Below are 27,984 nucleotides of genomic sequence, written 5' to 3'. Positions count from 1 at the left end.
GGATTAAGAAGACTGTGAGCCCCAGAAGGGACAGGGACTCTGTCCAACATGATTAACTTGTACCTACCCCAGTGCTTAGAACAGTGCCTTGCACATAGTAAGCACCTAACATTAAATGGCACCTGCCATTCCTAACTTCCCTCCATTAACCCCTCTGCATTTGAGGTCATTTCCCATCATACTGTCCTTGTTGAGCAACCCCGCTCATCCATTCATTTAGCCAAACTCTCTTGAACCTGCTGATCCTCAGCCCGCCCGACCGACTGTGTAATGAACCCCTTCTCCTTTCTAGACTGTGAGCCCACTGTTGGGTAGGGACGGTCTCTATATGTTGCCAACTTGTACTTCCCAAGAGCTTAGTACAGTGCTCTTCACACAGTCAGCGCTCAATAAATACGATTGATTGATTGATTCTACCCACTGTGGGCAGGGAGCTCTCCTTTTGTTTCTTTCCAGTTCATCTCCTTCAGCTTCCTTGGGTTCCCCCTCGGCTGAGGCAGGCCGTGGGTTTGGCCGTAGGATCTGGTCAGCAGTAGTCCCATTCATGCCCTCTGGCCATACCTTTACCCTTAGAGAATGCTCTCGAGGGGAAAAATGGAAATGGTGCCAGGCACTGCAGACAGCCAATATAGCCAGGCAGCCAGTTCAGCAGGGGTGCCACCAGTGCAGCGGTGCAGCTAGGGCTGACCTTCCCACGGGCTCCGTGTTGGCCGTCTGTGGAAATATCACCATCGTGAGTGTCATCTTCAGATCTCAAGGACGGCGAGCGCTGCAGCAGGAAGGCAGTGGGGATGGTGGTGTACTCGAATTGGGCTTTGGGAAAAGAGAGAGAGAGAGAGAAATTGGTATTGTAATGCTGTAATGTGACATGTGTGAGCCGAAAGAAAAGAAACACGTAAGGACCAGGAAACGATCCTTCTACGCAGTTGGCAGAGGTCAGGCCCTAATGGTGTCCCAGGCCGCCCTGGTTTCTCTGCTCACCGTTGCTCTTGGGAAAGTCCTGCTGCTTTTCCCACTGCCCTCCGGCAGCCTGAACCACTCTCTTTCCTTAGCACCCCCAGCACGTCTCCGTGCTGCCTGCTCTTTCTAAGGGCTGTGTGGGCTTCCTTCCATGTTGGGAAAACTGATTTCTTCCCCTAGGTCTGGAGTTGGGAAAATTTTGCAGCCTCATGGGTTGTGGTCATATGCTAATGTCATCCCATCCCTCCTGCTTTTAGGCTTCCGCCCTTTGGAGAGGTGGCAGTTTCTTAAACTGCAACATTCAGTTGGCCTTCTTTCAGAATGCAGGATGGTCTGGTCTTTTCGCAGAGACTGAATGCATTCTCCCGGTGGCCGGGGAGTTGGGTGGGGCTTGGGGCCGGCTTCGGGGAGGTGATCCAAATAGACTCACCAAACCCTCGCAGAGGGGCCTCCAATGGGGCGACTGGAGGCTGCACCCAGTATCCTTTTTTTAGCTGGTACTTTTAGTGAAGAAATAGTAACAATGACAGTATGATGGGAAATGACCTCAAATGCAAAGCCTGTGCTGATTACTCACCGACGTTATTCAGCGGCTTTTGGCTTTTGCTGTAATTAGGATAGACTTATAGTTGCAGTGTGAATAATTAATATTGTTACCTTTTTCCATTTTCCACTGAAGCCTGACAGTGTGTTAACCTACACTAGGTACCTGGTGAGAAGCACTGTGGCCTAGAGAAAAGAACCTGGGAGTCAGGGGACCATGACCTTTAGGTCTGATTCCACCTCTTGCCTGCTAATGTGATCTTGGGCACGTCACCTAATTTCTCTGCACCTCAGTTTCCTCATCTGTACAGTGGGGAGTAAATAATCTGTTTTCTATCCCCATTAGACTGTGGAACTGGGACTGTATCTGATTTAATAACTTGTATCCGATACCTTGTGTCTTCCCCAGTGCTCAGTACGGTGCTTGGCACACTGCAGGCACTTAATAAATAATACTATTATTTTTATTATTATTACTATCAGTAGCAATAATATTACATTGTGAAAGTGAGTGCCATAGATCACTAAAGGATCACTAAAATATTTGCATGGCCTTCTTTTTTTGTTAGTAAAAAGTTATTTAAAAAAGGCCTGCATCCTCATTGCCCTCTCCCCCGCCCGCTCAGAGGGAACAAAATTGTTCAGTAGCAGTAGCCACCCCATTGCTAGTTAAAATGGAAATGGAGCAGCCCTTGAAAATGGCACGAAAGAGGCGCCCAAGGAAGGACAGGGTGCAGTACCAGTGCAGAGTCGGAGTGTGGGCTGCCCAGCCTGGGATATCCCCTCTCTCCCTCCCTCCCCAACCTGGGCCCTCGGTGGGTGTTTGATTCGGGCCCTTTGGGAATTACCCAACCAGAACTGGAGGCAGTTTGCCAGTAAGTGTGAATGGTGCCCAGGGTCGAGAAAGGACTTGTTTCTGACTGTGGCCTGGCATGTGCACACCCCCACCACCAAGGGGAATTGAGCCCTCTTTGTAGGTAACACTTGTCCACCCTCCATCCAGCCTCTAGCCCACCTCCAGGTCTTTTTCTGCGGATTTCTTGCCCAGGCGGTCTTTCCCCACCCGGTCTGTGTGGGATGTGCATCCCGAGTGCGCTGTGGTTTGGTGAGACGGCTTCCCCATTTTACCATTGTGTCCCTGCTTCTCAAAGCCTTTAGCAGCCTCCCTCAGCTTAGCATAGGCTGTGGGTTCAGTGAGCTTCCTCTGCTCGGGGGATTGGCTACAGGGGTACGTACCTGTGTGAACGTACGTTTGTATATTTATACATTTGATTGCTTGTTTGGCTGTGGGTATGGCATGGTTCTGGTTGTGATGTTTCTGTGCTTACCAGCCTCTGCCTCAGCCTTGAGTACAACAGCGCTCAGGGCTTTAGGTCGCTTCAAGTTTGTGCAGTCTTACAGTTCTGATTGGGCATGGAATGGGTCACTTCTTTATTCTGTTCTTGGCAAGCGTTGGAACAGAGGCTGCATCTTGTGGAGGCCCGATCCATTCTAATACCATAAAGTAACCTCGACGGGCCAGGGTGAGAAATGTTTGGCTAGCAGTGGGCACAACACTAGTAGGGGTATTTGTGTCAGAAATGGCATTCCCGCTGGGATCTTCGAACGCCTCCTCCCAACCCATTCATTTTTGCTGACTTAAGTAACTCCAACGTGATTTGCCTGCAGTTCTTTGAGAGCATACCCCTCCGGGGTCCCCAGCCGTGCTCTGGGAGAACCCTCTGGCGGCTCCCACGTCGGATGGCATGAAGGATCCCCTGCCTGAGCTGCTCTGGAACCTGAGAAGTCTTGGTGAGCGACGGCTCGAACCCTGCGGCTCTGCTCCTGTGGATCGGCTCCTGTCCTCACAGTGCCGGACCCTCAGAGCCAGCCTGCTTTTCTGGCTGTCCACCTTCCATCATTTCAGACCCGGCGTCCCTCTATCCGCCGGCATCGGCTGTTTTACAGCAGGAAACTCCCAGACCCACCTCCCAATCAATCAGTCAATCACCTCCTCCTCTGCTTTCTCTCAGATGCCGCCCCAGGCTGGATCTGGATGGCCTCGTTGCAGGGCTCTGGGCTCTGGCCCCTCCCCTCTCTGCTCAATCCCAGCCAAGGTAGTGACAATCACTTGCCTTGAAGGTTGCTCCCTTGGGGCGTCCTCCTCCTCAGCAGGCTTCTGCTCACCACTTCCAGTCAGTAAGAGCTCAGGCTTCCGGCTTCAAGGTCTCTCAGCAGCCTGCTACTCTGCTCTCCTTATACCCCACTTTCAAGTCCTTCATGCGTGTTCCCCATCTTCTGCCATCAAGCGGGTCTGCCCAGCATCAACTGCCCTGCCCTCTCCCAGTCTCAAACCATCGCTCGTGCTGGTCCCCGGGCTCAGACCGTTGCTCGTGCTGGTTCACTGGGCTCCCTTTTGCCCAGGGCCACCTCACCCTGAAGTCTTCCTGGATCAATAGCCTAAGAGACAGCAGTCATTTCGCACATTCTAGTATGTGTCCCTTTCCCCAAGGGTTGTGGGCATCCCTGGAAACTATGTGCAGGTTTCTGGGTTTGCATTTGCAATCTAAATCAATCAATGGATAGTATTTATCGAGTGCTTACTGTGCGCTTGCTACATCAAGCACTTGGGAGAGTACAGTGCAGTAGAGTTGATACACATTCCCTACCGGTAAGTCTAGAGGAAGAGACAGGCATCCATATAAATTATGGGCAGCCACTTATCTTGCATCCTAGGACTTCGTCACGTGTGATATCTGCGTGTGAGTTGGCATGAGTCCTTGCCGGATTGGAAGCCCCAGGAGGGAGAGGTCTCCACCCCATGGGACTCCAACCAGTAGTCCAAGAGCGGCTGGACTTGCTGCAGATGTGGTGTGATCTGCCCCGCTTCTCTCTGCCACCTTGCAACCTCTCTGGTCCCCCCGTGCCCAGCCCGCTGGAGGCCCTAGCCCAGCTACTTTTCTGCAGCCTAGTATCTCGGTGCAATTGTGCCTTTACTTTGCACTGTGGCAGCAGGTTTGCTAGGCTCTAGCTCTGCCTCTTTGCGTTATGACAGCAATCCCAGGGACCAGTGGGAAAAGGTTTTGAGAAGGAAGAGGTTGGACTGCACATCAAACACGTTGCTTGTTTCAGTCAGTTTTTGATGGTGTTGAGTGTGAGCAGACTGTAAACCAGATGGCACTGAAGGGTGTCTTCGGGTAAAGGCAGTTGAAGGAATGGGAGGAGCAAATTTCTAGCAGTCTCAGCTTTTCTGTCCTGCCAGCCTGGGCCGCGAGTGTTTTTTCCCAAGTAGGATGCAACCGTGTTTTCTTTGATGTCCTGCCTTCGTCTTCGGTGGCTTCCCTTGTTTTCCTCATCTTCTTAACAGCCATTCTCATTCTCCAGGTAGAAATTGGAGTCAGAAAAGGAACCGCCCTGACTTTCTCTCGGCTTCTCGTTACCCATTATCTGTTAGCTCCTGATGATTTTGAGAGTCTCACCCTGGTTTTTTAGGCCTGGTACTAGCAGATATTACCTCTGGGAGACCAAAGTCTCCGAAGCCAGCCAGTGACCAGGGGTGGCCAGGTGTGGTGGGAGTCCCCAAACCTCTGGGCGGGGCCTGGACCCTTCCATAGCCTTGGCCTTCGGGGCTGAATCGCACTCCCTTGGCTGGTTGCGGAGGCTACATTCCACATTGCTCCTCCGTGAAGATTTGAGAGGGGAGGTAGACATATCCTCGAGTGGGGCAGGAGCCAGGGGCCCCCATGGGCTCACTGGGCGACCTCCCTCAGCCGTGCCCAGCTTCTTGGGGCTGTCAAAAGTATTCACCCCCCCCCCCCTTCTTCCCAGGGCTGAACCAGGGTCTCTGCCCACTCCACTGGACTCCTCAGGAGTGTTAGGATGGTTACTGCAGTGTAAGCTCCGATGGTGAGCAGTACCCCCAGCTCCCTTCCATTCCACCATGTAAGGATGGCATGTGAGCTGCCAGGGCCTGCATCCGCTCAAGATTGTCACCAGCAGTGGAGGTCTCAGAGCATCTCTGAGCAACTAGCCTCTTGGCTGGCGTAGTGGGGAGTTCTGCTTCCCGTAGTTTTCAGAAATGGGTTGGGCACACTTGGACTAGTCAATACTGGGGTTATTATTCAGCACTTACTGAATGTGTCCCTTAACCGGCTCACAGCATCAGAAAGATAAAAATCTGCTTGCAGGAAGGTTGTAGCTTAAGAGATGAGACGAGATGGGTGATGCTATATTTGAGCTAGTGGTAGAGTGCTCATTCCGAAAGTGGACATTAGTGTTCCTTTCCGGAATCATTTCCTTCTGTCTGAGGGTTCCTCAGACCTTCATGAGAGACATTGGTCAGCAGTGTGGAATATTTCCGGTATGCTTGGAGGACACTTTAGCGAGATGTTTTTCTGAAGTTAAAAGCTCGGTCAGAAATATGGGTTTCCTGTTACAGTTATAACCTCACACCCCAGTTTTAACCCTAAGAACTGGTTGTTTGGATTGTTCAAATTATTGTGTTTCTTCAGATATAGGCCTCAAAGATTAGAGGCCTAACAATACCCTGAACCTGAATGCCCAGCACTGTCTTGACAGACCACGGTTCTATGGGACCGGGGGTCTGGGACTCTTGCCGTAGCCGGCCAGCTCCGCTTCCCTCACGGAGAAGCCGTGGCTGCTTGGGCGGAGTGGGGAGGGGGGAGGGACGTTTCCCGTTGTCCCGCCGCCGGGAGCAGTTTAGTCCCTAGCTCCCAGCTGGGATGCCGCTGGAGGTTTTGCTTTTCAGCAGCCGTAGGAACGGGAGCAGGATATTTCCCAGAGCCGGCTCAGTCCCGGTGCTCCCCTTCCAATCAGCCTGAAATGTCTCGTCCCCCTCAGGAACTTCCAGCTCCAGAGTTTGGAGTGGAATTTTGGAGCTGAGCTCTGAGGTCCCTTCTTCCCTGCCAGGAAGCCATGCCTCCAAGCTGGAGGGCAGGGCGGTATCCAGCTGCCTGAAGAGCCGGTCTGGGAAGCCAATTTCAATGGCTTTGTGGTTCTGGTGCTGGCGATGGCCTTCCGGCTCCATCCAGTCAGATCTGCAGTGACATTTAGCCTGAGGTTCCAAAAGTAGGGCCTCATGCTGACTGAGAGGGACAGGGCCAGAGAAATAATGACTTCCTATATCTTTAAGCCAGCCACACTGGGTGCCTCGCTTGGGCCCCGGTGATGGGGTCTAAATCAGAAGCAGGCCTGAAGCTCCTAAGGGGCTGTTTCCGTCTGTTGGAAGAGACAAGGTGGGGAATCTGCCAAGGACTGAGGCTATCTGCAGTGAGCGGGGGAGGGGGTCGCCTTGAGGCCCAGTGGCCCAAGAGCAACAGGGGGTGACCCCAGTTGAAGATGGGAAAGTGCCAGCCTCCCTCACTCAGGGTGGAAGTGGCACCTATGTGGGTGAAGGGACCTGTGACGAGGGCACACTATGGTCCTGGAGTAAGGGGGAAGGGAATTGAGGGCCCTCCGGAAAGAAGCTCTAGGCCTGGGGTTTGGGCGAACTTCTGTAGCGACATCTTAGGGCACCAGGGAGTAGCTAAGGGTCTGAGTCTAAGGGACTTACCGCTCACCCACTGTAGAGGTTAGCATACAGGCCCCGGGGACCCTCTCTGTCCTCCTCTCCAGGTGGTGCCGAGTGGGGCTGTCTTTTCTGGTCCCCAGTCAAGTGGCCGGTGGGCTCTGCGTACTCTTCCCCGGGGCCCCAGACGGCCTTCCAGCTTCCCACCATTCCGGCAGGCCCCAGCGAGGCGTGTGCAGGCTGCTGCTGTTTATCTCCCAGAACCACAGCCCCACCGGAGCACTGGAGCAAGAGTTCATTTTCAAGATTTCTGCTTCAAGTCCGAAGCATAACGGGTAAAGCCGCAGTAGTTGTGGGGAATGACTTGCCAAAGTGGAAAGTTTTATGGAGAGTGTTCATTTTTATGAATCCTAATTAGAGTGACCGGAGTTGTTTTTGTTTGATTCTGGTGCCCCATCTGCGGCATAGATGACCAATTAATGCTATTGGCATTTATTAAAGGGTTTATCACGTCCTAAGTACTGGATTAGGTACAAGCCAGTCAGAGCAGAAACAGTCTCCATCCCACACGGTCTGCAGAGGGAGGGAGGTCATTTATCTGAACCCCATTTCATAGATGAGGGAGCTGAGGCCCAGAGAGGTGCAGTGACTCATCCAAGGTCCCACAGCAGGTCAGTGGCCGAGGTTTGGGTTGAATGGCTTATCTCTGTTTTGCTTCCTTCCTAGTGGCCCTGCGGGGTCTTGTCAGGAGCCGTTTCCCCATCCAGGATTGAGCGAGAAGTGGCGGGGGGGGGAGGCTGCCTGCAGTGGGCAGCGGGGCCTAGACCTGAGCCCTGGGAGCCTCTGCACATCCTGGGCTGTTTGGGAGAAGCAGCATGGCGTAGTGGATAGAGCACGTGTCAGAGAGTTAGAAAGCCATGGGTTCTAATCCCGGCTCCGCCTCTTGTCTGCCGTGTGATCTTGGGTAAGTCACTTCACTTCCTCTATGACTCAAGTTACCTCATCTAATGGGGATTGAGACTGTGAGCCCCACGTGGGACGGGGACTGTGTCCAACCCTATTTGCTTGTAATAATAATAATAATAATTGGCATTTGTTAAGTGCTTACTATGTGCAAAGCACTGTTCTGAGCGCTGGGGAGGATACAGGGTGATCAGGTTGTCCCATGTGGGCCTCACAGTCTTAATCCCCATTTTACAGATGAGGTAACTGAGGCCCAGAGAAGTTAAGTGACTTGCCCAAGATCACACAGCAGACATGTGGTGGAGTCGGGATTCGAACCCATGACCTCTGACTCCAAAGCCCGTGCTCTTTCCACTGAGCCACGCTGCTACTCTACTTGTATCCACCCTAGTGCTTAGTACAGTGTCTGGCACACAGTATGCGCTTAACAAATACCACAACTAGTATTATTATTATTATGAGAAGCTGCAGGCATTTGGAAGGGGCCTGGCATTGAGCAGGTCAGGAGAAGCTGTGGACATGCGGAGGGGAAAGAGGCCTGGCATCCATATCCTTACCTCCTTCTGGGTTGCAGTTTGGGCACCTGGGCAGTTTTCTCCAGAGGACTCACTACATGAGCTCTGAACAACCTAGAGACACATGACCTACATTTCTAACTGGAAGAGGGCTTTGACTGCCCGAAGGGCCCAACCCACCCATTTTCACATATTCCAGCAGGGTCATCGCTGTGGGTGAATGAGCAGCTGGGCAAGAGCCGAAATGAGGAAGGAAGCTCTGAAATGCCGGGGAAGGAAAAGATCAGCCTACAGTAAATGACAAGAATGCCTATTGGATGTCTGCGTTTGTCTCCACAGTGTTGGGCTCTTTTGCCAGCCCCTTTCCTAATACCAACCAAGAGAATTCATCCTTTGGGAGAGGGCATCACTGCGTATGAGGAGGCCCTAAAGCAAACTAGACAGATGAGTAGGAGAATGCTGCTTTCAGTGACTGTGCAAATCAATTTGCATTCATTATCGTGGTCAAGTCAGCGTGGGGAAAATCCCATTGGCAACACAATAAAGAAGGCTTGTTTTGATACTTAATAGAATCCTAATATTTGGGAGGTCAGCAAACCCCCTTAAATAATCATGAATCTGGTGAGGTGTTCCTTCCTTTGACTATCTCCATAAGTGTCCAGTGAGTTCTCACTAGCCACTTGATCCCAGGGCAAATTTCTGGATGGGGCCCTTTAGTCCATAGTGATCTGGGGGGCAAAGTCAGGTGCTGGTGGTGTTCCTTATCCCTCCCCACCTCTGCCCTTGCCAAAATATCCCAAACAGGTGAACCAAAACGTCACGGGCTTGATAGAGGTCATGGGTTTAAATCCCGGCTCTGCCACTTGTCAGCCTTGTGACTTTGGGCAAGTCACTTCACTTCTCTGTGCCTCAGTTGCCTCATCTGTAAAATGGGAATTAAGACTGTGAGCCCCATGTGGGACAACCTGATCACCTTCTATCCTCCCCAGCGCTTAGAGCAGTGCTTTGCACATAGTAAGCGCTTAACAAATGCCATCATTAGTAGTATTATTATTATCCCATGGAAAGCGAGGGTCTCATCTGAGGCTAAGGCTTGGAGGGAGGCACAGGTGGTGGCTTTTGTTCTGGGGAAGGTCTCCACCTCCAACGTCCACACATTTTGGCCTTCTGAAGCAAGGGATTTTCAAACGTCTCATGTCTACGTTTAGGAGCTGCTGCGCAACATAGCTCAGGGGTCGGAAACGATGTTTTCTGGAGTCCTCAGCTTGGCTCTCCAGACTGTTTGGTAGCCCTGAGCCGAGTCTATGTGAAATAGATATCCGCCTGTTGTAGCTCCTGTGAGTAATGAATATTTGCTTCTTTTTCTAGGACGTTCAGTCAAAAGAAAGCTGCAATTGAGAGAGAATATGCCCAGGTAAGCCAAGGAGATAGCTGACTTGGCTGCTCCCTGTGCATGTGGGAGGATGTGTGCGTGTGTGTGCCCGTGTGAGAAAGACACACAGAGAGAGTGAGAGAGCAAGTGGGTGTAAGTTATCCCTGACGTTGAATTGCTGCTTTACCCTCCCCTACCTGCCCAACGGCTCTTCTCTGCATTGGGATGTGGAAACCTTCGGCATTGATGGGGATCCCCTGGGAGAGTGCAAGGTTTTTTGGTAGAGTCCTTCCTTTCTAACTCGGGGCCTAGAACCAGTCCGGCCCTGCTGGGAAAAGCAGGGGCATTTCTGTCTAGAGCCTCGCAGGGTTGCAAAGAGCTGGCTGGCTCAGGACAGGAGTTGCCAGGTTGCCAAATGGGCAGGTGAGGTACGCTGTGGTCCGCTGGGCAGGCAGGGTACAACTTGGCTGTCGGAGCCCCACCCCTCCTTTTGAGGACTCTCTTTTTGTTTGGAAACGCTCAATGGGAAAGACACCGCAGATCGATTCAGACCTATCTATTATGAGGCTTGGGGTTGGGTAGGGGAGGTGCGGGGATGCCAACCTGGAAAGAATCTTGGGAAAGTGAAAGTGCCACATCCTGTGTTGACAGTGGACGGTTGAGCTTGTCCAGCTCTCCCTGTCCCCCGCTGCCCCAGCTTTTCTCTGAGGGGCCAGAGAGTTGTGTGTGGAAGAGGATGGCTTTAGTAGAGGGTGACATCGGGGCAGCCTTCTCGTACATGCAAGAGGGGGGCCAGGAGACCGCTGTTTCCCGAGCCCCCTGAGAGCAGAGGTTCTGGATCAGGACACTGGGCTCTTGCAGTTCTGGAGGCAGGAGGTCCCGGGTGTTCCTGAGAACACCCTTGCTTCTCATTTCACTTGCGTTCTTCCCCAAGTGGTTGTGCAACGGCCAGTGGCTCGCATTTGCCAGCTCCCAGCATCACTTCCTTAGGCCGGTCGGTCTCTCAGGGAAGTGGGTTTGCCTCCGTCGATCACAGCGGGACTTGTGGAATGCACGGTTGGCTGAAGTGGTGACGGTTGTGGACCTCTCCGTTTAGGAGGTGGTGGAGGAGAGGAGGGGCTGGAGAGTGGGGAGGGACAGGACTGCCGGGCCGTCAAGAGAAACACCGCATTGGACTCTCCTAAACACTTAGTAGACTGCTCTGAACACAATAAGCACTCAGTAAATTCCATTGGTTGCGATCTTTCGGGGTGAGGCCGCAGCTGCCCCTTTCCTACCCCACCCTTTCACCTCTTGGTCTCTCAGAGCAGGCACCCGAAATGTTCTCGTGACCGGAGCGAAAAGTGGCGAGTGGGGGAGGCTGCCCGCGGCGGGAAGCAGGGCCTGGACCTGAGCTCTGGAAGCCTCTGCCCATGGCCATTTGGGAGAAGCAGCATGGCGGAGTGGATAGAGCATGGGCCTGGGCGTCAGAAAGTCATGAGTTCTAATCCCAGCTCTGCCGCTTGTCTGCTGTGTCGCCTTGGGCTAGTCACTTCACTTCTCTGTGCCTCAGTTACCTCACCTATATAATGGGGATTAAGACTGTGAGCCCCATGTGGGACAGGGACTGTATCCAACCCAATTTGGTTCTGTCCACCCTGGTGCTTAGTACAGTGCCTGGCACATAGCAAGTGCTTAACAAATGCCACAGTTATAAAAGCGGCTATTTCAATCAGTTAGTTGTATTTATTGAAAGCTTAACTGTGTGCAGAGCACTGTACTAAGCACTAAATCTTCCTTTAGATTGTGAGCTCATTGTGGGCAGGGAACATGTCTACCAACTCTCCTAAGTGCTTAGTGTTCTGCACACACTAAGTGCTCAGAAAATACAGTGGATTGTTACAGTGCCACAGAGTTGGTAGACACGTTCCCTGCCCACAGCAAACTTACAGTGGGAGCCAGACATCAAATACATAAATAATTGAAAATATAATATAGATAATGTACATAAGGACTGTGGCTTTGAGGGTAGGGCGAATACCAAGTACCCAAAGGTAATAGGTCTTTCTGTAATCAGTCCTCCATTTGCAGGAGTCTTGGAGCTACTGCAGTATGCAGAGCTCAGCCAAGAAAGGGTCCCTGTCCTCCAGGACCTTCTGGACTTGTGGAAGAGACACAGATAGATTATGAAGACACAGGCAGAGCAGGGGGAAAAACAAGGATATAACTTGTAGTAGCAAAAGTGTCAGAAGATGCCTAGTCTAAGGGGACAATCTGTCATTCAGTAGTATTCGTTGAACGCTTCCTTTGTGCGGAGCACTGTTTCAGCACTTGGGAGAGTACAACATAACAGAGTTGGTAGATAAGTTCCCTGCTCACAAGGAGCTTACAGGCAGCCTATGGAAGACAGACGCATCAGTGCTAAGGGTGGCGGTTGACTGTTGATCATTCAGTCCCATTGATTGATTGACTGATGGAGAAAGAGCTGAAGGAGAGCCAGCGGCTGGGAGTTTCGGCTTGCCGCAGATGGAGATGGGGAGCTGTTGGAGCTGCTGGAGGAGTGGAGAGATGTGTCTTCTAGACACAGTCTTGTGGACTGTGAGCCTGCTGTTGGGTAGGGACCGTCTCTATATGTTGCCAAGCGCTTAGTACAGTGCTCTGCACACAGTAAATGCTCAATAAATACGATTGAATGAATGGATGCGTGTCCGGGTGATGTTTTAGGAAAGCGATGTGGACAGCAGCTTGGAGTAGGGATTGAAAATGGGAGGCTGGTGAGGAGGTTGGCTCAGCTCTGAGCTTGCTGCTGACCGGAGCTTGGACCAGGGCGTTGGCTGTTTGGTGGAGAGGAAGGGACGGTTTAGGGAAATACCAGGGAGGAAGAACAAGAAGCTTTTGGTGACTGACGGTATGAGCTCAGTATGAAAATAATGAATGCCATTTTTTAAAGGAAGAATTGACCTTCAGGCATTTTTACCAAGTTGGGACAGAGTAGGTATGCCTTCAGAAATATTAAGAAATCTTAGAGAAACAGTGATCTGGCTTATGGAAAGTTGCAAGGATTCTCAAAACTCAGCACAGCTAATAAATGGTCCCAGGATCCGATGTGGGTTTGGTTGGTAAAAGGTCACTGACTATTATAGTTTTTAACTGCAGTTCTTGGGACCAGGTGGGCCAAGTGGAGGAAATTGATGCGTAGAATGGACTTTCTCTCCCTCTTAAGGAACATTGGATCATTTTTAGAAAGTGCTTGCAGTAATGACTGAGAATAAACAGTACTCAGGTTGACTTGGGTCGAAGAAGTAAAGCTTACATTTAAACTTTGGGGACTATTGAGCAAAATGACTCAGAGGGAAACGTCCTCGTTCCACCGGAGGAAGTCTTGGGTCTCGGTCAGACCCTTGGTTTGCAGGGAGAATGAGAAACCCCACCTGGTTTCTTGAAGGGGCTGAATAGTCTTCTGGCATCAGAGTCGGTTTGCACGGGGAAGTGATGATCCGTGGTTTATGTAAGTGGAAACTGGATCAAGGAGTCCCTCCCACGCATGGTGCGTGAGCCAAAGTCTCACACGAAAGCCACCCTGTGGCACGGGGAAGGCGGGAGGTGCGCGCTCTGAGTGGAGCAGGATTCTGGGGCAGTGCCTGTCACCCAGTTGTCGCCCGCCCCAAGGACACGCCACTGGCCTGCCTCTCCCACTCAGTCAGGGAGCTCGCACCCAAAAGATGGTGAACTCTACCTGGACAGGGTTGAGACAGAGGTGATTTTAGTGGAGATCTGTAATGGTCCTGGCAGCAAGTCAGGGGTCTGCCCCAAGCACGGGGGCCAAAGACGATTGAGCCATGTAGCAGTTGGTTTCCTCCAAAATATTCCTCGGAAGTGCTGGTCCTCCACCTCAGTTTTAACTGGTAAAGCAAATGATTAAAGTTCAGGCCCTACTAAAATCCCGTCTTCTCCAGGAACCCTGACTAATCTCTCAATCCCCACCAACAGTTTCCCCTTCCCCCACTGCATCATCTGAGCACTTGAGTGTCTCCCCAGTACACACATGCACACATGCGCTTGGGCACACACACACACAAACAGGGTACTACTTCTGTACATATCTTTAATAAGAATAATGATGGTATGGAGAAGCAGCGTGGCTCAGTGGAAAGAGCGTGGGCTTTGGAGTCAGAGGTCATGAGTTCAAATTCCGACTGCCACTTGTCAGTGACTTTGGGCAAGTCACTTAACTTCCCTGTAAAATGGGGATGAAGACTGTGAGCCCCCGTGGGACAACCTGATCACCTTGTAACCTCCCCAGTGCTTAGAATAGTGCTTTGCACATAGTAAGCGCTAAATAAATGCCATTATTACTATTTGTGTCAATCACTGGAGTAGATACAAGGTAATCAGGTTGGACATAGTCTAAGTGAGAGGGAGAACAGGAATTGAATCCCCATGTTACAGATGAGGAGTCTGAGGCAGAGACCAATTTAAGTGGCCTGTCTAAGGTCACACAGCAGGCAAGTGCAGAGCCAGGATTATTCGGTTGCCTCTTCCTCCCTGAAATTGATTTTAGTGTATGTCTCTCGTGCTAGACTAAGCTTTTTGAGAGCAGGGACTGGATCTGCTAACTCTGTTGTATTCCCCCAAATGCTCAGTATAATGCTCTGCACACAGTAAGCACTCAATAAATACTATTGATTGAGTGATTGATCTGGCCTACTGTTTACTTTTATTCCATCTGGTTTTGAAGAAATGCAAGGAACTGGGACAGGGGATTTTGAATTAAATGGGTTTGGCTGTGTGTATCTTTGTCAAAGAATCTTACAAAGTTTTGGTGGAAGAATTGCAAAATGTTTTTAGAAGTTGTATCAACAAAGCAGAGAAGCAGTGCAGCCTAGCGGGGTGAACACAGGACTGGGAACTCAGGAAACCTTGGTTCTAATCCCAGTTCGACTACTCGCCTGCTGGGCTCTTGGACAAGTCCCTTAGCTTCTCTGGGCCTCGGTTTCCTCATGGGCATATTGGGGATTAGGTACCTGCTGTTCCTCCCCCTGAGACTGGGAGCCCCATGTGGGGCTCTTAACAAATTCCATAATTATTACCATTACTATTGGGCAGCCCTAGAGAGTTCCCCCAGCACAAGGCTGCCCTGCATTCCTCCCAGGCTGGATAGCTAATCCCGCCGGCCAAAACCTACCCAGGCACCATCAGGACCCAGAAATAATAGTGATAATAAGAATGGTATTTGTTAAGCACTTGTTCTAAGCTCTGGTGTATATGCAGGGTAATCAGGTTGTCCCACGTAGGGCTCAAAGTCTTAATCCCCGTTTTACAGATGAGGTAACTGAGGCACAGAGAAGTTAAGCGACTTGCCCAAAGTCACACAGCTGACAAGTAGCAGAGCCGGGATTAGAACCCACAACTTCTGACTCCCAAGCCCGTGCTCTTTCCACTAAGTCAGGCTGCTTCTCTAAAAAACTTAATAATGATGGTATTTGTTAAGCGCTTACTATATGTCAAGCACCGTTTTAAGCACTGGGGCAAATGCAAAGTAATCAGGTTGCCCCACGTGGGGCTCACAGTCTCAATCCCCATTTTACAGATGAGGTAACTGAGGCACAGAGAAGTTAAGTGGCTTGCCCAAGGTCACACAGCAGACAAGTGGCAGAACCGGGATTAGAACCCAAGACCTCTGACTCCAAAGCCCAGGCTCTTGTGACTAGGCTATGCTGCGCACAGAAACCTTTCTTTGTCTTTGAGCGGCGCTTGCCCATCTGGCTCCGATCTCACCACCTAAATCAGCCTCATCTCTGAGCCCAGATCCCACACTAGGTAAACCAGCGTCCTCGGCTACCAGCCTCCTTGGTTGCCGGTGACCCGGGGGGAGGCAGGAACCTCTGTGACTCCGTGAGAACCGGAGACTGCACTGTGGCAGACCCTGTGCAGGGGCAGAAGCTTGCTGGGCTCCAGGAGAGCCCTAGTTCCCTCGGGAGTTGGAGAGGAGCTGCACCTGTTGTGAAAAAGCAAACAGAGCTGTGCAGATTGTTTTTCCGGTGGAAACTGATTCTGGAATTCCCAAGATTTAGGGCCGAGTTCTTTGGGGGAGACCCAGCTCTTCAGCCGGCCAAACCAAATTGGATTTGGTAGAGTGGACCATCAGGCGCAATCCATCATAATGCTTCTGGTTGCACCCCGTGTCTTGGAGGAACAGCCTGATGGGTGGCCTTGAAAGTGCCAGCCAACATTAGTTCTTTTTCTTTTCATAACCCATCCCGGACCTTTCCTTCCTGAATCCCGCCCCCGCACCCGACGCACAACTTACATTCCCTCTGACCTTTCTTTATGGGGCCAGTTGTCTGTCAAGTGAGATCCAAACCCTGCTGGAAATGGCTGGTAGGGCCTGTGTCTGCAAGGGTGACCTAGGCGGGAAGAAGATGCTGCAGAAGTGGACCTCATTCCTGAAGGCCCGCCTGGTGTGTCATGTGCCCTTCTATAAGGCTCTGCAGTCTGTCTGCAGTTTGGATGGCGACGCTTGGAGTTCCACGCTCTTCTACGCCACCTTCACCCTCTCCACACAGTGGTTAGGAAGGGGACAGGGTGGGGACCACGGGGCATGGACCAGGCTGGGGCACAGACCCGAAGGCCTCATGCTGGAGCACTACGAGGGGTGTGAGCCCGTTGTTGGGTGGGGATCGTCTCTATATGTTGCCGATTTGTACTTCCCAAGCGCTTAGTACAGTGCTCTGCACACAGTAAGCGCTTAATAAATACGATTGAATGAATGAATGCTACGATGTCATCGGCCAAGGGCTCAACTGGGGCCACCGGCTGCTTCGGCAGCCAGCTGGAACATTGTCTGTAGACGTGGAGGCCGTGACAGTGGATGCTAGCGAGGGCCACAAGAGAAGTTGCTTGAGAAGGAGCTCGGGGGAAGAGAGGGAAGAGAGGAAGGAACCGTTTGGGGTTTAGTCAGTCTTTCACTCTTCCAGGGGCTCTGTGTCAGGCTGATTTGCCGGTTGAAAACCGTTGGTCTAGGAGGGGTCGGGTTTGAGGTCCGGATGTTGCCGAGGGCCTGATTTGAGAACTGAGTGGCATCTCTGCCAGGCACTTACTCTGTGAATCTTAAGGAGAACTCATCGTGGGGAATGGGGTTCAGATGCCACGGGACCAGACCTTTTGGGCATCGGCAGGTTTAGCCACGGAGGAGCCGCACCTTGGGGATGTTGCAGGTGGGGAGGAAGGATTCTGGCAGAGTTAAGCCCGCAGAACTCTCTCCCTCAGGAGGCCCCTTAACTCCCGATCACATCCTTGCTTTTCCCAGTGTGTCTCATTGCTTTCCAGCTCCCCGCAAAGGGCTCAGGAATCTGCCTGCCTTTCTGCCCCTTCCAAACCTCCAGTTCCCTCCTCTGCCCTGCCCTGCCCATGCCAGATGGGCAGGAGCAGGGCAGGTAGGAGTCAGCAAGTCGAGTCAGCGGCAGAGGAAGGATGGGGGATGCAGGAGGGTGTAAGGGGGAGTCAGTGAGTGGGGCTGTCAGATTCTGCCTCAGATCCCTGCCCACCTTCATACCCTGATTGGCTGAGGGTAGCAGCAGGACTCCCTGGAGTCACTGCAGCCACTTCCCTAGACTCTGGGGGGTCCTGGCTCTGCCGGTCGAGGGTCAGGGGCCAGAGAATGTAGGGCAAGCTGAGGAGGGAGGGCCGATCCCTAGTACCCCCACGTACACGGGGCTCCCTTCCAGCCTCCCGTTCCCTGGGCAGTTGCTTGTGATGCTCGCCTATGCCCACATGGGTGAGAGAGAGACAGAATATGTGTATGTGCGTGGTGGGGGCCGGGGGAGAGGGTGTGGAGATAGTGGGCCGGAGAAGAGGAGAGGGAGCCTAGAAGTAGAAAATCCTAAAGATGTCCCCGCAGTTGTGGCTGCAATGCAGAACATCGCCAAGCGCAGTCAGAGCCACATGCTTTCCGCAGGCAGCAGCTGAAGGGTGGCTGCGGCTGTGGCTGCGGCACTGCCGTCCCCTGAAGGAGATGGACAGGGCAGGGAGAGGTCTGCCGGCTGAAGCCCGTGGCTGTTCCAACCCCTGTCATCACTTGACCAGTCAGTGGAACAGAACTGTTCTCCCCGCACCCCACCATCCCCCTGCATACCCCGGGAAGGTCCCTTAGTTGGGAGGTGAAGGGCGGGTGCCCGTCTAAAACCTCCCAAAATGAATGACCCGAGCCTCACTCTTCAGCCCAAATGACACTAACCATCTTTCAGAACCTAGAGGCTTTGTGCCAGTCTTCAGGCAGAAGGACTCCTGGATTAATCATCTCTGGCCTTTGACTTAGCAGCTCGCTAGCCCCCGAGGTGTCGGGGAAGTAATCCGAGGTGCTCGTGTCGACACTGCCACAGGCGACATTCTGCCCGGGCGCGCGCTCCCTGCTGCCTTGGCACAGCGTGGCTGTAGTGCAGGACCCGTGGCGGCCGGAGACAGACGGTTACTGTGGCTGGGGCGGCAGCAGGAAGAGGGCGGCTCCCTGCCTGGGGCTCCCCGCCTAGGGCCAGCGGGGGCCTCAGGCATTACCCTGTGCCTGGACATGTGTGTTCAGCCTGTCGTCTCTGCTAAAAGAAGGTATTTGAGGGTGGCCCAGCCCCCTTCTTCCCTTCACACACTCTCTCTCTCTCTCTCTCTCTCTCTCTCTCTCTCTCTCTCTCACAAACACACACACACACACACACACACTCTCACCCCCCGCCCCCCCCCCCCCCCCCCCCCCCCCCCGAGTTTCTTACCGTAATACTTCTACAGTGTTGAAATGGCTTTTAGGGATCATCTGGCGAAACCCTAGGGGGAGACGAGCTCTAACCAGCAGCTTCAGGATCTTTAAAAGGCGAAAAGGAGGCTTTGCCCGCTGGCCACCGGGTTTGATTCCTGCGTCCCTGTTTCTTGCACTGCATGGCACGCCGTGAGCAGTTGGTTGCCTTCTTGTCCCTGGCCAAAGGCAACGTTTTCCTGTGCCTGGGAGGAGAAACCTGTTTGTCTCCAAGGGCCTTACGATGGTTTTGTAAGACTGGCTCCCTCCTGCCATGCGCTCTGGCCTGTCGAACCAGAACTTCTCTGGCCTCGTTGCTGACTACCCACCGATGAGGAGCCAGCAGAGGCTCTAAGGCAGGTGGCCGGGCAATCCCTCTGAGGCAGAAACCGGTTTCTGGGCTAAATTGTATGACTTAGCCCTGTTGTGCCTTCTTCCTGCTGCCCTAGCTGTGGCCGCTTTAGTCTTCAGCTCCTCATCGGTTGGTGAAAGAGTGTTAGCTGTTATGTATCGATGGAGGAGTCGGTGGTTGGGGCACGTTCGGAGGACTGCTGGGGCAGAAAAAGATCTGAAGAGGCAAACTGCTTTTACTGATATTTCTTGGGAATATTCTCTTTCCATCAACAGGGTATGGCATTGCATGGGAAATTCCAAAAAATTAAAAGAAATGCATTTTGGAAGAAATATGCTTTTTCAAAGTCCTACGCTTTTTCTAAGGTTGTGGGCCATCTGTTTGTATAAACTTTCAAAAGCCTTTTGAATGTACTTTATTCGTGAAATTGTCTTGCTTTGTTAGAGGAATAAAATTCCCTGCGGTCCATAGTAGTTTTAATGGATTTTGAAAATTAAAGGGTTTTTTTCACCCCCCTAAGAACAGAGAGCTACTGTCCGCCACTGTTTTCTCTGAAAATACTGAGTTCCTTGTATAAAGGCTTCCATGAGCGAGACTACAGTGTACCCCACCAAAAAAAACAAGGCTTGCTGAAACAACTTCATTTTTGTGTTTCAGATGACGAAAATAAAATGCCTTTACCCTTCCTAGTCACCTTATTTTTCTTTCCACTTGCTATTTTCAGAAAAGCATGAAGTTTCTGGAACGTTGGCAGGTTTAGGTATTCGAGTTTCCCCCTTGGCACGTTCAGAGATGCTGCCCCTGGAATGTGTTCATTTTGTGAAACCAAAATTTAAAGTTCTCAAGGGCTGTCCCAAGAGGCTCGTCCTTGGGGTTTGACAGGCTCTCCCCAACCCCGGTCTGTCCCCAAATGAGAAGCACGCGTTGTCACAGCCTTCGAGAAAGGTCAGTGCGGAGACCATTGGCCGCTGTCGATCGATTGGCATATCAGTCGGTCAACTGATGGCGTCTTGTGACTCTCCAATGCTGGCATTGTGACATTGGCACAGTCCCAGCCAGAGTCCTCCTGGGTCCTACTCCCGAAGAATACTTGCTGAATTGTACTTTCCAAGCGCTTAGTACAGTGCTCTGCACACAGTAAGTGCTCAATAAATATGATTGAATGAATGAATGAATGAATAGCCTCGATCAGACACATTCGGCCCTCCAGATCATTCATTCATGCATTCATTCATTCAGTTGTATTAAGTGCTTACTGTGTGCAGAGCACTGTACTAAGTGCTTGGGAAAGTACAATACAACAATAAATAGTCACATTCCTTGCCCATAATGAGGTTACAGTTTAGAGATGAGCTTACAGTCTAGAGCACTGTACTAAGCAGTTGGTAGAGTATAACCGACAAAAACATTCTGAATCAGCTCGCTGCCACGGAATGACTGAAGTTTGAGATCAGCCAGCCCTAGAGAAACCCTACACATCATCAAAGATCTTGATTGGTAACCCAGAGCTAAGCTGCCACAACAGAATCCCGCTACCCAAACAGCTCTCTGAGCAGAATCGCGGCTCCAGATAAAGAAGTGGAAAATCAATTGATTATGGTGTTTAGCTGGGATCTACTGAGTTCAGTGCTGGAGTGAGTACAGATCAACAGTGAGGCCCCGTTCAAATACACACCGAATAAAGAAGGCCAGCACATTCGGGAGACTATTGGGCGCTGAGGAGTGACGGTGAGGCCGCAGGTTCCGGGCCACACCACCCCTCCACATGGCTGTCCAGCCCCCTCTGTGGCTGTGAGACACGACACCTTGCAGATCCCCGATCCATCATCATCATCATCATCATCAATCGTATTTATTGAGCGCTTACTATGTGCAGAGCACTGTACTAAGCGCTTGGGAAGTACAAATTGGCAACATATAGAGACAGTCCCTACCCAACAGTGGGCTCACAGTCTAAAAGGGGGAGACAGAGAACAAAACCAAACATACTAATAAAATAAATAGAATAGATATGTACAAATAAAATAAATAAATAAATAAATAGAGTAAAAAAAAATATGTACAAACATATATACATATATACAGGTGCCGTGGGGAAGGGAAGGAGGTAAGATGGGGGGGATGGAGAGGGGGACGAGGGGGAGAGGAAGGAAAGGGCTCAGTCTGGGAAGGCCTCCTGGAGGAGATGAGCTCTCAGCAGGGCCTTGAAGGGAGGAAGAGAGCTAGCTTGGCGGATGGGCAGAGGGAGGGCATTCCAGGACCGGGGGATGACGTGGGCCGGGGGTCGATGGCGGGACAGGCGAGAGCGAGGTACGGTGAGGAGATCAGCGGTGGAGGAGTGGAGGGTGCGGACTGGGCTGTAGAAGGAGAGAAGGGAGGTGAGGTAGGAGGGGGCGAGGTGATGAAGAGCCTTGAAGCCCAGGGTGAGGAGTCAGGGATCCAACTCCCTGAGCAGTTCCCTTGGCATCTTTTGGGGGCCAGACTCAACAATAGATGGTAACGCAGGATCACAGACAACCAACTCCTAGAACAAAGTCAGTCTCCTAGCGTCAAAGCCTGCCTCACCACCATACCGAACCACTGGGTGGGTCATGTAAGGAGCGAGGAAGATCGTGGGATACGGTGGCACCGCCGCTACCACTAACAGAGGGCAGAGGACCAAAGAATATTTTAAGGGCAGCAGCCTACTGGTTAGAGCACGGGCCTAGCAGTCAGAGGGCTGGGTTCTGATCCTGGCCACCACATATCTACTTTGTGAGCTTGGGCCAATCACGTCACTTCTCTGTGCTTCAGTTACCTCATCTGTAAAATGGGGATTAAGACTGGGAGTCCCACGTGGGACAGGGACTGTGTCCAACCGTATTCACTTATACCTACCCCAGGGCTTAGTACACTGCCTGGCACACAGTAAGCGCTTAACAAATGCCATTAAAAAAAAAAAGAGGGCACAGGAAAGAAAGTCTCAGAGAGTGCAGCATCTCAGCTGACAACTGGGAGATGACTGCGGCCAGCTTGGGGCCCTGCAGTTAGGAAAGGAGATCCAGGAACCCAGTCCCCAGGGCTACAAGTGGCACCACAGCCACACGGCTGCATGGCGAAGAGCGATTTATGTTTGGGCTTGGTTGGCAAAACCGTGGGTCTCACCATGGACAATTCAGGGATGTTCGTGCCCAGTGGGGAATTTCATCGTCAGTGGATTCTTTTTTCCCCCAAAATTTCTGGGGCACTTTTCCTGCTCAGTTAGCCGGAAGTATTGTTGGCTTTCACGCCGTGTGGGGTCAGGGGTCGATGGGACCACATTGCCCCCACACTCGGTCTCCTTGTCAATCTTCTAAAGGTCATTCTGGCCTTGCATGTTCCACTGTCATTCATTCATTCATTCACTCAGTCATATTTATTGAGCACTTACTGTGTGCAGAGCACTGTACTAAGCACTTGGGAAACTACAATAGAACAATAAACAGTGACAGTCCCTGCCCCACAGTGAGCTCACAGGCTAGAGGGGCGGGAAACTGTCAAACTCTGTTCCCCACCCTGCATTGTGAGACCTCATGCTGCTGGCCAGGATGGAGAATCCAGGAGCGGAATTCCCCTGTAGTGGGCCTCAGCTCTTAAAACTTAATATGCAGCACTGCACTCTGATGATGGAAAGAAAAATTCCACAGTGTGCATCCCTGGCAAAACAAAGCCATTATACAGGCATTCGTTCATAACCAAAGGTGCAGCAACGTAGATGCAACTGGCTCCCGCTTCATGGTTTACCAAAAAAGAGTCCCTTTCTTAACTTGCTCTGGTGCTGTTAGGATGATTTGCCTTGGCAGGCTTTTGGTTGTCAGGGTCAAGCAGTTGGATTATCTTGCAAAATGAGCATTTACTTTTAGTGCCGTTTTTCTCTCCAGCCAGGCCAGAGTGATCAGAGTCTCCTGATCCCGGGACTGCTGGCTCTTTGTCAGCGCGGAGTGTTTTGCGCTGCACCCGGGCTAGCTGGAATTGGGAATGGAGGGCGTCAATCCCGCAGCAGGAGTCGGATTGGATCCGGTGCCGAGTGACACACAAGTCCGCCTGACGGAACATTGCCGGTGGGGGCTTTCTGGGGGCCAGGCCGCGTCCAAGCCTGAGCCACCGGTTCCGCTGCCGTGACTTCCAGGATCCAGACCCACCCTGTCAGTTCACTGGCTCCAAGGTGCTGTGGGAGACCAGGCCTTGGGCAGAGCTGGGCCCATTGCCGTGCTGGGTTCTGCAGAAACATGACCCCTATGCTTCCAAACTGCCCCTTAAGAATGGTCTCGTTGGTGCTCAGAGGCCCACCAGTGCCTTCCAACAGACCTCTTTAGTTTTGTCCAGTTGGGTACCCCTCCCCGCTGCCCACCCCCCACCACCCAAGAATGTCCCCCAGGGTGAAGTGAAGGGATTTCCAGACCCAAGAAGTGTGAATTCCCCAGTTTCATTGTACCCTCTTGCCCTGGGATAGCATCTGGAGGAAAAAACTCATGACCCGTCTATCCCATCAGCACATAGCTCCTCTACTTGCTTCCAGGGCAATTAAGCCCCTGGAAAAGCTCCAAAGAGCCAGTTAGCTGGGTAAAAGTGAACCCACTCCTTTTTGCCTCTCCAAGGAAGCCCAGTTTCCTGGGAAAGGCTGGCTCCTTGAATCAGGGCTTATGGAAACCAGTTTCTCAGTCATGAGAAAGTGAGCCCTGCCCAAATTTCTAGGGTCCAGAACAAACACATCCCAACTGGCCTTTAGAAGGGCTGTCTGGCCTGCTGACCATTACTCTCTCCTCTCCCTCTGCCAGTGGATGAGTCCAGTTTCTACCAAACTGGACTCAAAGGACTCTAGCAGTCTGGGCTGGACTGGAGTTGGAGGTCAGTGGGATGCAGTAATGATTGGATTTACCGGGTCTTACTGTGGCCGAAGCAGAAATTTGGCACATCGACTTGGCTAACGGGGCTCTGCAGCCCTAGAGAATCACTGGCTGTTCAGCAGACCAGAGCTCTCTCCTCCTCTTCCTCCCCCAGCCTCTCCCAGGCCTCCAGAACTAATGCTTTCAGGAATCCCCAAAGTGCTGACAGGTAAGACAAATAGAAAACGTGTTAGTAAAACCCACCGCAGACTGACTGGTTATTCAGGGTTTAGGTCACAGTAGCTGGCTTGTTCCGTTTCCTTCCAGGTCAAAGACCTTTTGTCAGCTAACTGACTTTTTCGGCACGGCCCCGGAGCTGGAATGTGCAGGTGGCCATCCCGGTTGGTTTAGCCGCCAATCGGCGTGCAATGCCTAGTGGACGAGATGTAGGGGTGAGAATAGCAGCAGGCGGTGCTGGCAGTACCAGCTGGCATGGAGTTCATGGGAAGTAGGAGCTGCAGTGCTCCTCAGGAGGAGAGGGTGCAGCCTGCCTGCCGGCCGGCCTTCCAATGATAAGGGTTACAAATGTGCACCTGGGACGTGTGCTTTCAGGACATAGGAACTGAAGGTTAAGTCTCCTAGAGAACCTTCTCCTGATTTCCCTTTCCTGCCAATACACTTCTGGAAAATTAAACTCAGTAGCAATTTGATATGCTCTTCGAACTTCTTTCTGTACACTTAAAGTTCATCACGGAGTTTGGGATGGATGCTGATTTTGCCAGTAATCCTCGGGGTCAGCCTGAAGTCAGAACGAGATGGGAGGGAAGGTGCCGAGGCAGGCTCCGGGGGGACTGGGAGCCGGTGCTCGGCACGGGGGAGCAGCCCAGAACAGCTCGGGATGTACTTCCACATGAGCAAGGGCCAGGTACCGTCTACTCCTGGCAGTCGGCCCTCTCGGCCCCCCAGCTCCGTGATGGGAACGCCGAGCCGCTAGCCGTGTACATGGCACTGTGGCCATGGTGAAAGGGAGGCCCTGACCTCGTTCTGGTCCATGCTGCCATACAGTGAATAGGTTGACCTAGGTAGAGGAGCACAGTGAACATGCTGGGTAGTAGTAGAAAATCAGTGAGGTAAGGTAGGAGTGGGGAAGGTGATTGATTGATTGTTCTAAAGCGGGTGGTTAGGAGTTTCTGTTTGATGCGGCGCTGGAGGTTCTTGAGGAGTGGGGAAACATGGACTGAACGTTTTTGTAGAAAAATGATCCTAGCAGCAGCATGAAGTATGGACTGGAGTGGAGAGAGGAGCCTGGAAGGTTAGCAAGGCAAGATAGGATAAGTGCTTGGATCAACGTAGTAGTAGTTTGTATGGAGAGGAAAGGGCAGATTTTAGCGATGTTGTGAGTTTGATGACAGATTGAATAAGTAACCGAGTTCTCACAGGTGTTCAGCATATCTTCATCAGGAAGTGGCATTTGCTTTTTCAGTCTCAGTAAATTCATTTCTCTTTCTTCGTATCCATTTTACCCAGTGGAAACCGTGCTCCCCATTAGCCTTGTGGAGCGCCCTGCCTTAGGAATTAGAGGCAGAGTGCCGGCTCCCTCCCAGGCTGCCCGTGGAGTGGTAGAAATGATTCAGCATCTGTAGCTGGCACGTCAGACTGCCTTATGGTGTCTGATGGAAATGGGCTGGGCCGGGTACCCGCCACAGAAGGAAACTAGGAATTGCGTAAAAAGCCAAGAGTGATCCGTAACGAAAGGCTGCCTTCAAAGGGCAGCCAGCCGCGCCGTCGGCCATCCGATCACAGGACCGCAGTTCAGCTCTCTGGGGCGGGGAAAGCCGGATCCCGCGCTTTGGCAGACCGAGTTTCTTCTGCTCAGCCCTCCGGCTCTAGTTGTCTCGAAGGCCCAGTTTCTTTCTTCGAGCAGGTTGCCTCGGAGTGGAGAGGAAGGTCCCTGCTTGCAGTGCCACAGCGAGGCTCTTTTTGACCAGAACTGTCACAACTTCACCATGCAAATTAGCAGGAGGGGCTTGCTGTTTTTACCAGATTTGAATCATTTGGACCCTCAGCATGGCAAAGGGGATCCATCCAAATTCCCAGATACTCCCTGGGCCATCCTTTGACTTGCGGAAGGGCAAGAGGGAGGTTCGGAGGGCATGTGCGGATGGGGTGTGGGTGCATTGAGAGCTGTGGTGGCATGGGCTGAAGCTGGTAGCATGTTGTCAGTTCCAAAGTCTTGAGCATATTTTAGTGGGAATGGAAGGCCGAAAGGTCACCTGGAAGTTGTGAGGAGGATAGTTGTGAACTCTGGTGCGTAGGTGCAGCATGTGTGTGTGTGTGTGTGTGTGTGTGTATGGGGAAGAAAGCACTGGCCTCTGGCTCAGGAATGTGCCAGCTCATTCCGTCTCTCGATACTCCTGCTTTATGGCTCGCTGTATTGATTGCGCCTGATGGGCAGAGTCCAGAGAAAAGAATGCTAGAGAGGTGAAAGGTCCTTTCCTCGGGCATTAGAACAGTCTTCTAAACTTAGTAAACAACAGTAAGTTTCATTTTTACTACAAAAATCTTCAAGCTGTGCTCTTGGGCCTGGGGGCCTAGGGGGAATCATTTTCAGTACAACCCATTTTCAGATTTACTGACAGATATCAACAGAGGTTAGTTCATCATAGGTCCTTGCTCTGGAAAAGGAATGAGTGCTCCCGAAGGAGAAATAATGTGTCCGTTCTTGCTCGATCATGCATCCAGCCCTGACCCTCGTAAATGCATGTCTGCTCAGCTCATTTCTTCTGACAGTGTAGTGATTATGTTGGTCTCCTCTGTTAGAGTGTAAGCTCCCGGTGGGTTGGGAACTTGGCCCTTCCCAAGTGCCCAAGACAGTGCTCTGCCCTACATAGGTGTTCACTAACTGCTAGGGCTGCTACAGAATTGATTTGGAAAAAAGGCAGTTGGAAAGGATTTGAGAGCCACGTAACAGTGAGGCATTGTTCTCAAAAAAAAAAACAGGATATCCTCCCATTTCATGGACTTATATTTCCAAGCTACAGAGAATGTGACAACCCACTTCTGGGAAAACTCCCAGTGATTTTGTGAAAAAATGGGTTTTATTCTTAGCAATTTTGTTCATGAATTTTGCAATCATTGAGTCAGCCATATTACATTTAGATTTCCCCTTGAAGATAAGGTTCCAAGAAGCATGTCAAATTTCAATGAAACCCTGACGCAAGTTGTTCTAGTGGGATCCAGCCTGCATGAGTGAGCGTCGAGAAAATGGAGGCCCCGGGACAGTGTTCTGGGAGAAAAGACGCATCCTTCCAGGGTTTGGGCACTCCACAAGCCCCTGGGGTTGACTTCTCTGGGTCCCATTGGGCAGTTTTGTCCGGGGCAGGTGCCAAATGCACCCCACCTGAGGTGGGGGGGGGTGTGTGAAAGGCCCCAGGAGACTCCAGGTGGGGAGGGAGGAAGCCACAGCATTTGCTTTTACTCTGGGACAGAGCCCAGGATGACTTTGGCTAGAACTGTTTCCTACAGAAGTCAGGAAAAGCAGCTCCAGTGATACACCTGTGGCTTCCAGCCTTTCCAAGCTCCTCTGCTGACCAGCCTTTTCAGCTTAATCCTAAAACCTTCCCATGCATATCGGCACGAACCATGTGGTAAAAGGTGCTGTGACACATTGGAGCGGATTCCATAAAATCAGGTCAGACACAGTCCCAGTCCCACATTGGACCCAGAGCCTAAATCGGAGAAAAGAACAGGAATTAAGTCCTCGTTTTACAAATGAGGAAATTGAGGCTTAGAGAAGTTCATTGTCTTACCCAAAGTCATACAGTAGGCAAGTGGCAGAGGCAGGATTAGAACTCAGGTCTCCTGACTCCTCGACTTGGGCTCTTTCTGCTAAGTCAGGCGGTCACCAAGGGTTAGAGTGGCTGTGGCAGGGCCATATTTAGCCAGTGGTGGCCCAGGCCTGGGGGCTGCAGGCCAGGGCTGCTGCTTTCACAGCCCCTCGAAGGGCACCCCTGCCAGATCCAGACCTCAACAATGCCTTGCCACTAACAGAACTTGTTGGTTGGGTGGAATTGGTTTGGCTGTTGGCTTCTTGTTTGGAATTTTGGGCAGACCAAAAGACAGCGAAGAGTGAGTGAGAGGAAGTGAGTGAGAAGAAAGGCACTGTGAG

The 27,984-nt window shown here is 51.7% G+C and overlaps 1 protein-coding gene across 3 annotated transcripts in view; it reads left to right on the top strand.

Moving 5' to 3' along the window:
• The window catches only part of FCHSD2 (FCH and double SH3 domains 2), an 85,258-nt gene that overhangs the window by 20,154 nt on the left and 37,120 nt on the right, over window positions 1-27,984 (top strand). For all 3 annotated transcript variants that reach the window (XM_038761916.1, XM_038761917.1, XM_038761915.1), the window contains exon 3: window positions 9,856-9,901. In XM_038761916.1, coding sequence (XP_038617844.1) covers window positions 9,856-9,901 — 46 coding nt within the window. The remainder of the gene's footprint in view (window positions 1-9,855; window positions 9,902-27,984) is intronic.

This window comes from Tachyglossus aculeatus, chromosome 20 (genome assembly GCF_015852505.1).
Source record: "Tachyglossus aculeatus isolate mTacAcu1 chromosome 20, mTacAcu1.pri, whole genome shotgun sequence".
In the NCBI taxonomy this organism is placed as follows: domain Eukaryota; kingdom Metazoa; phylum Chordata; class Mammalia; order Monotremata; family Tachyglossidae; genus Tachyglossus; species Tachyglossus aculeatus.
Note: the sequence above shows the minus strand (reverse complement) of the source record. Positions and strands in the feature narration are given on the sequence as shown.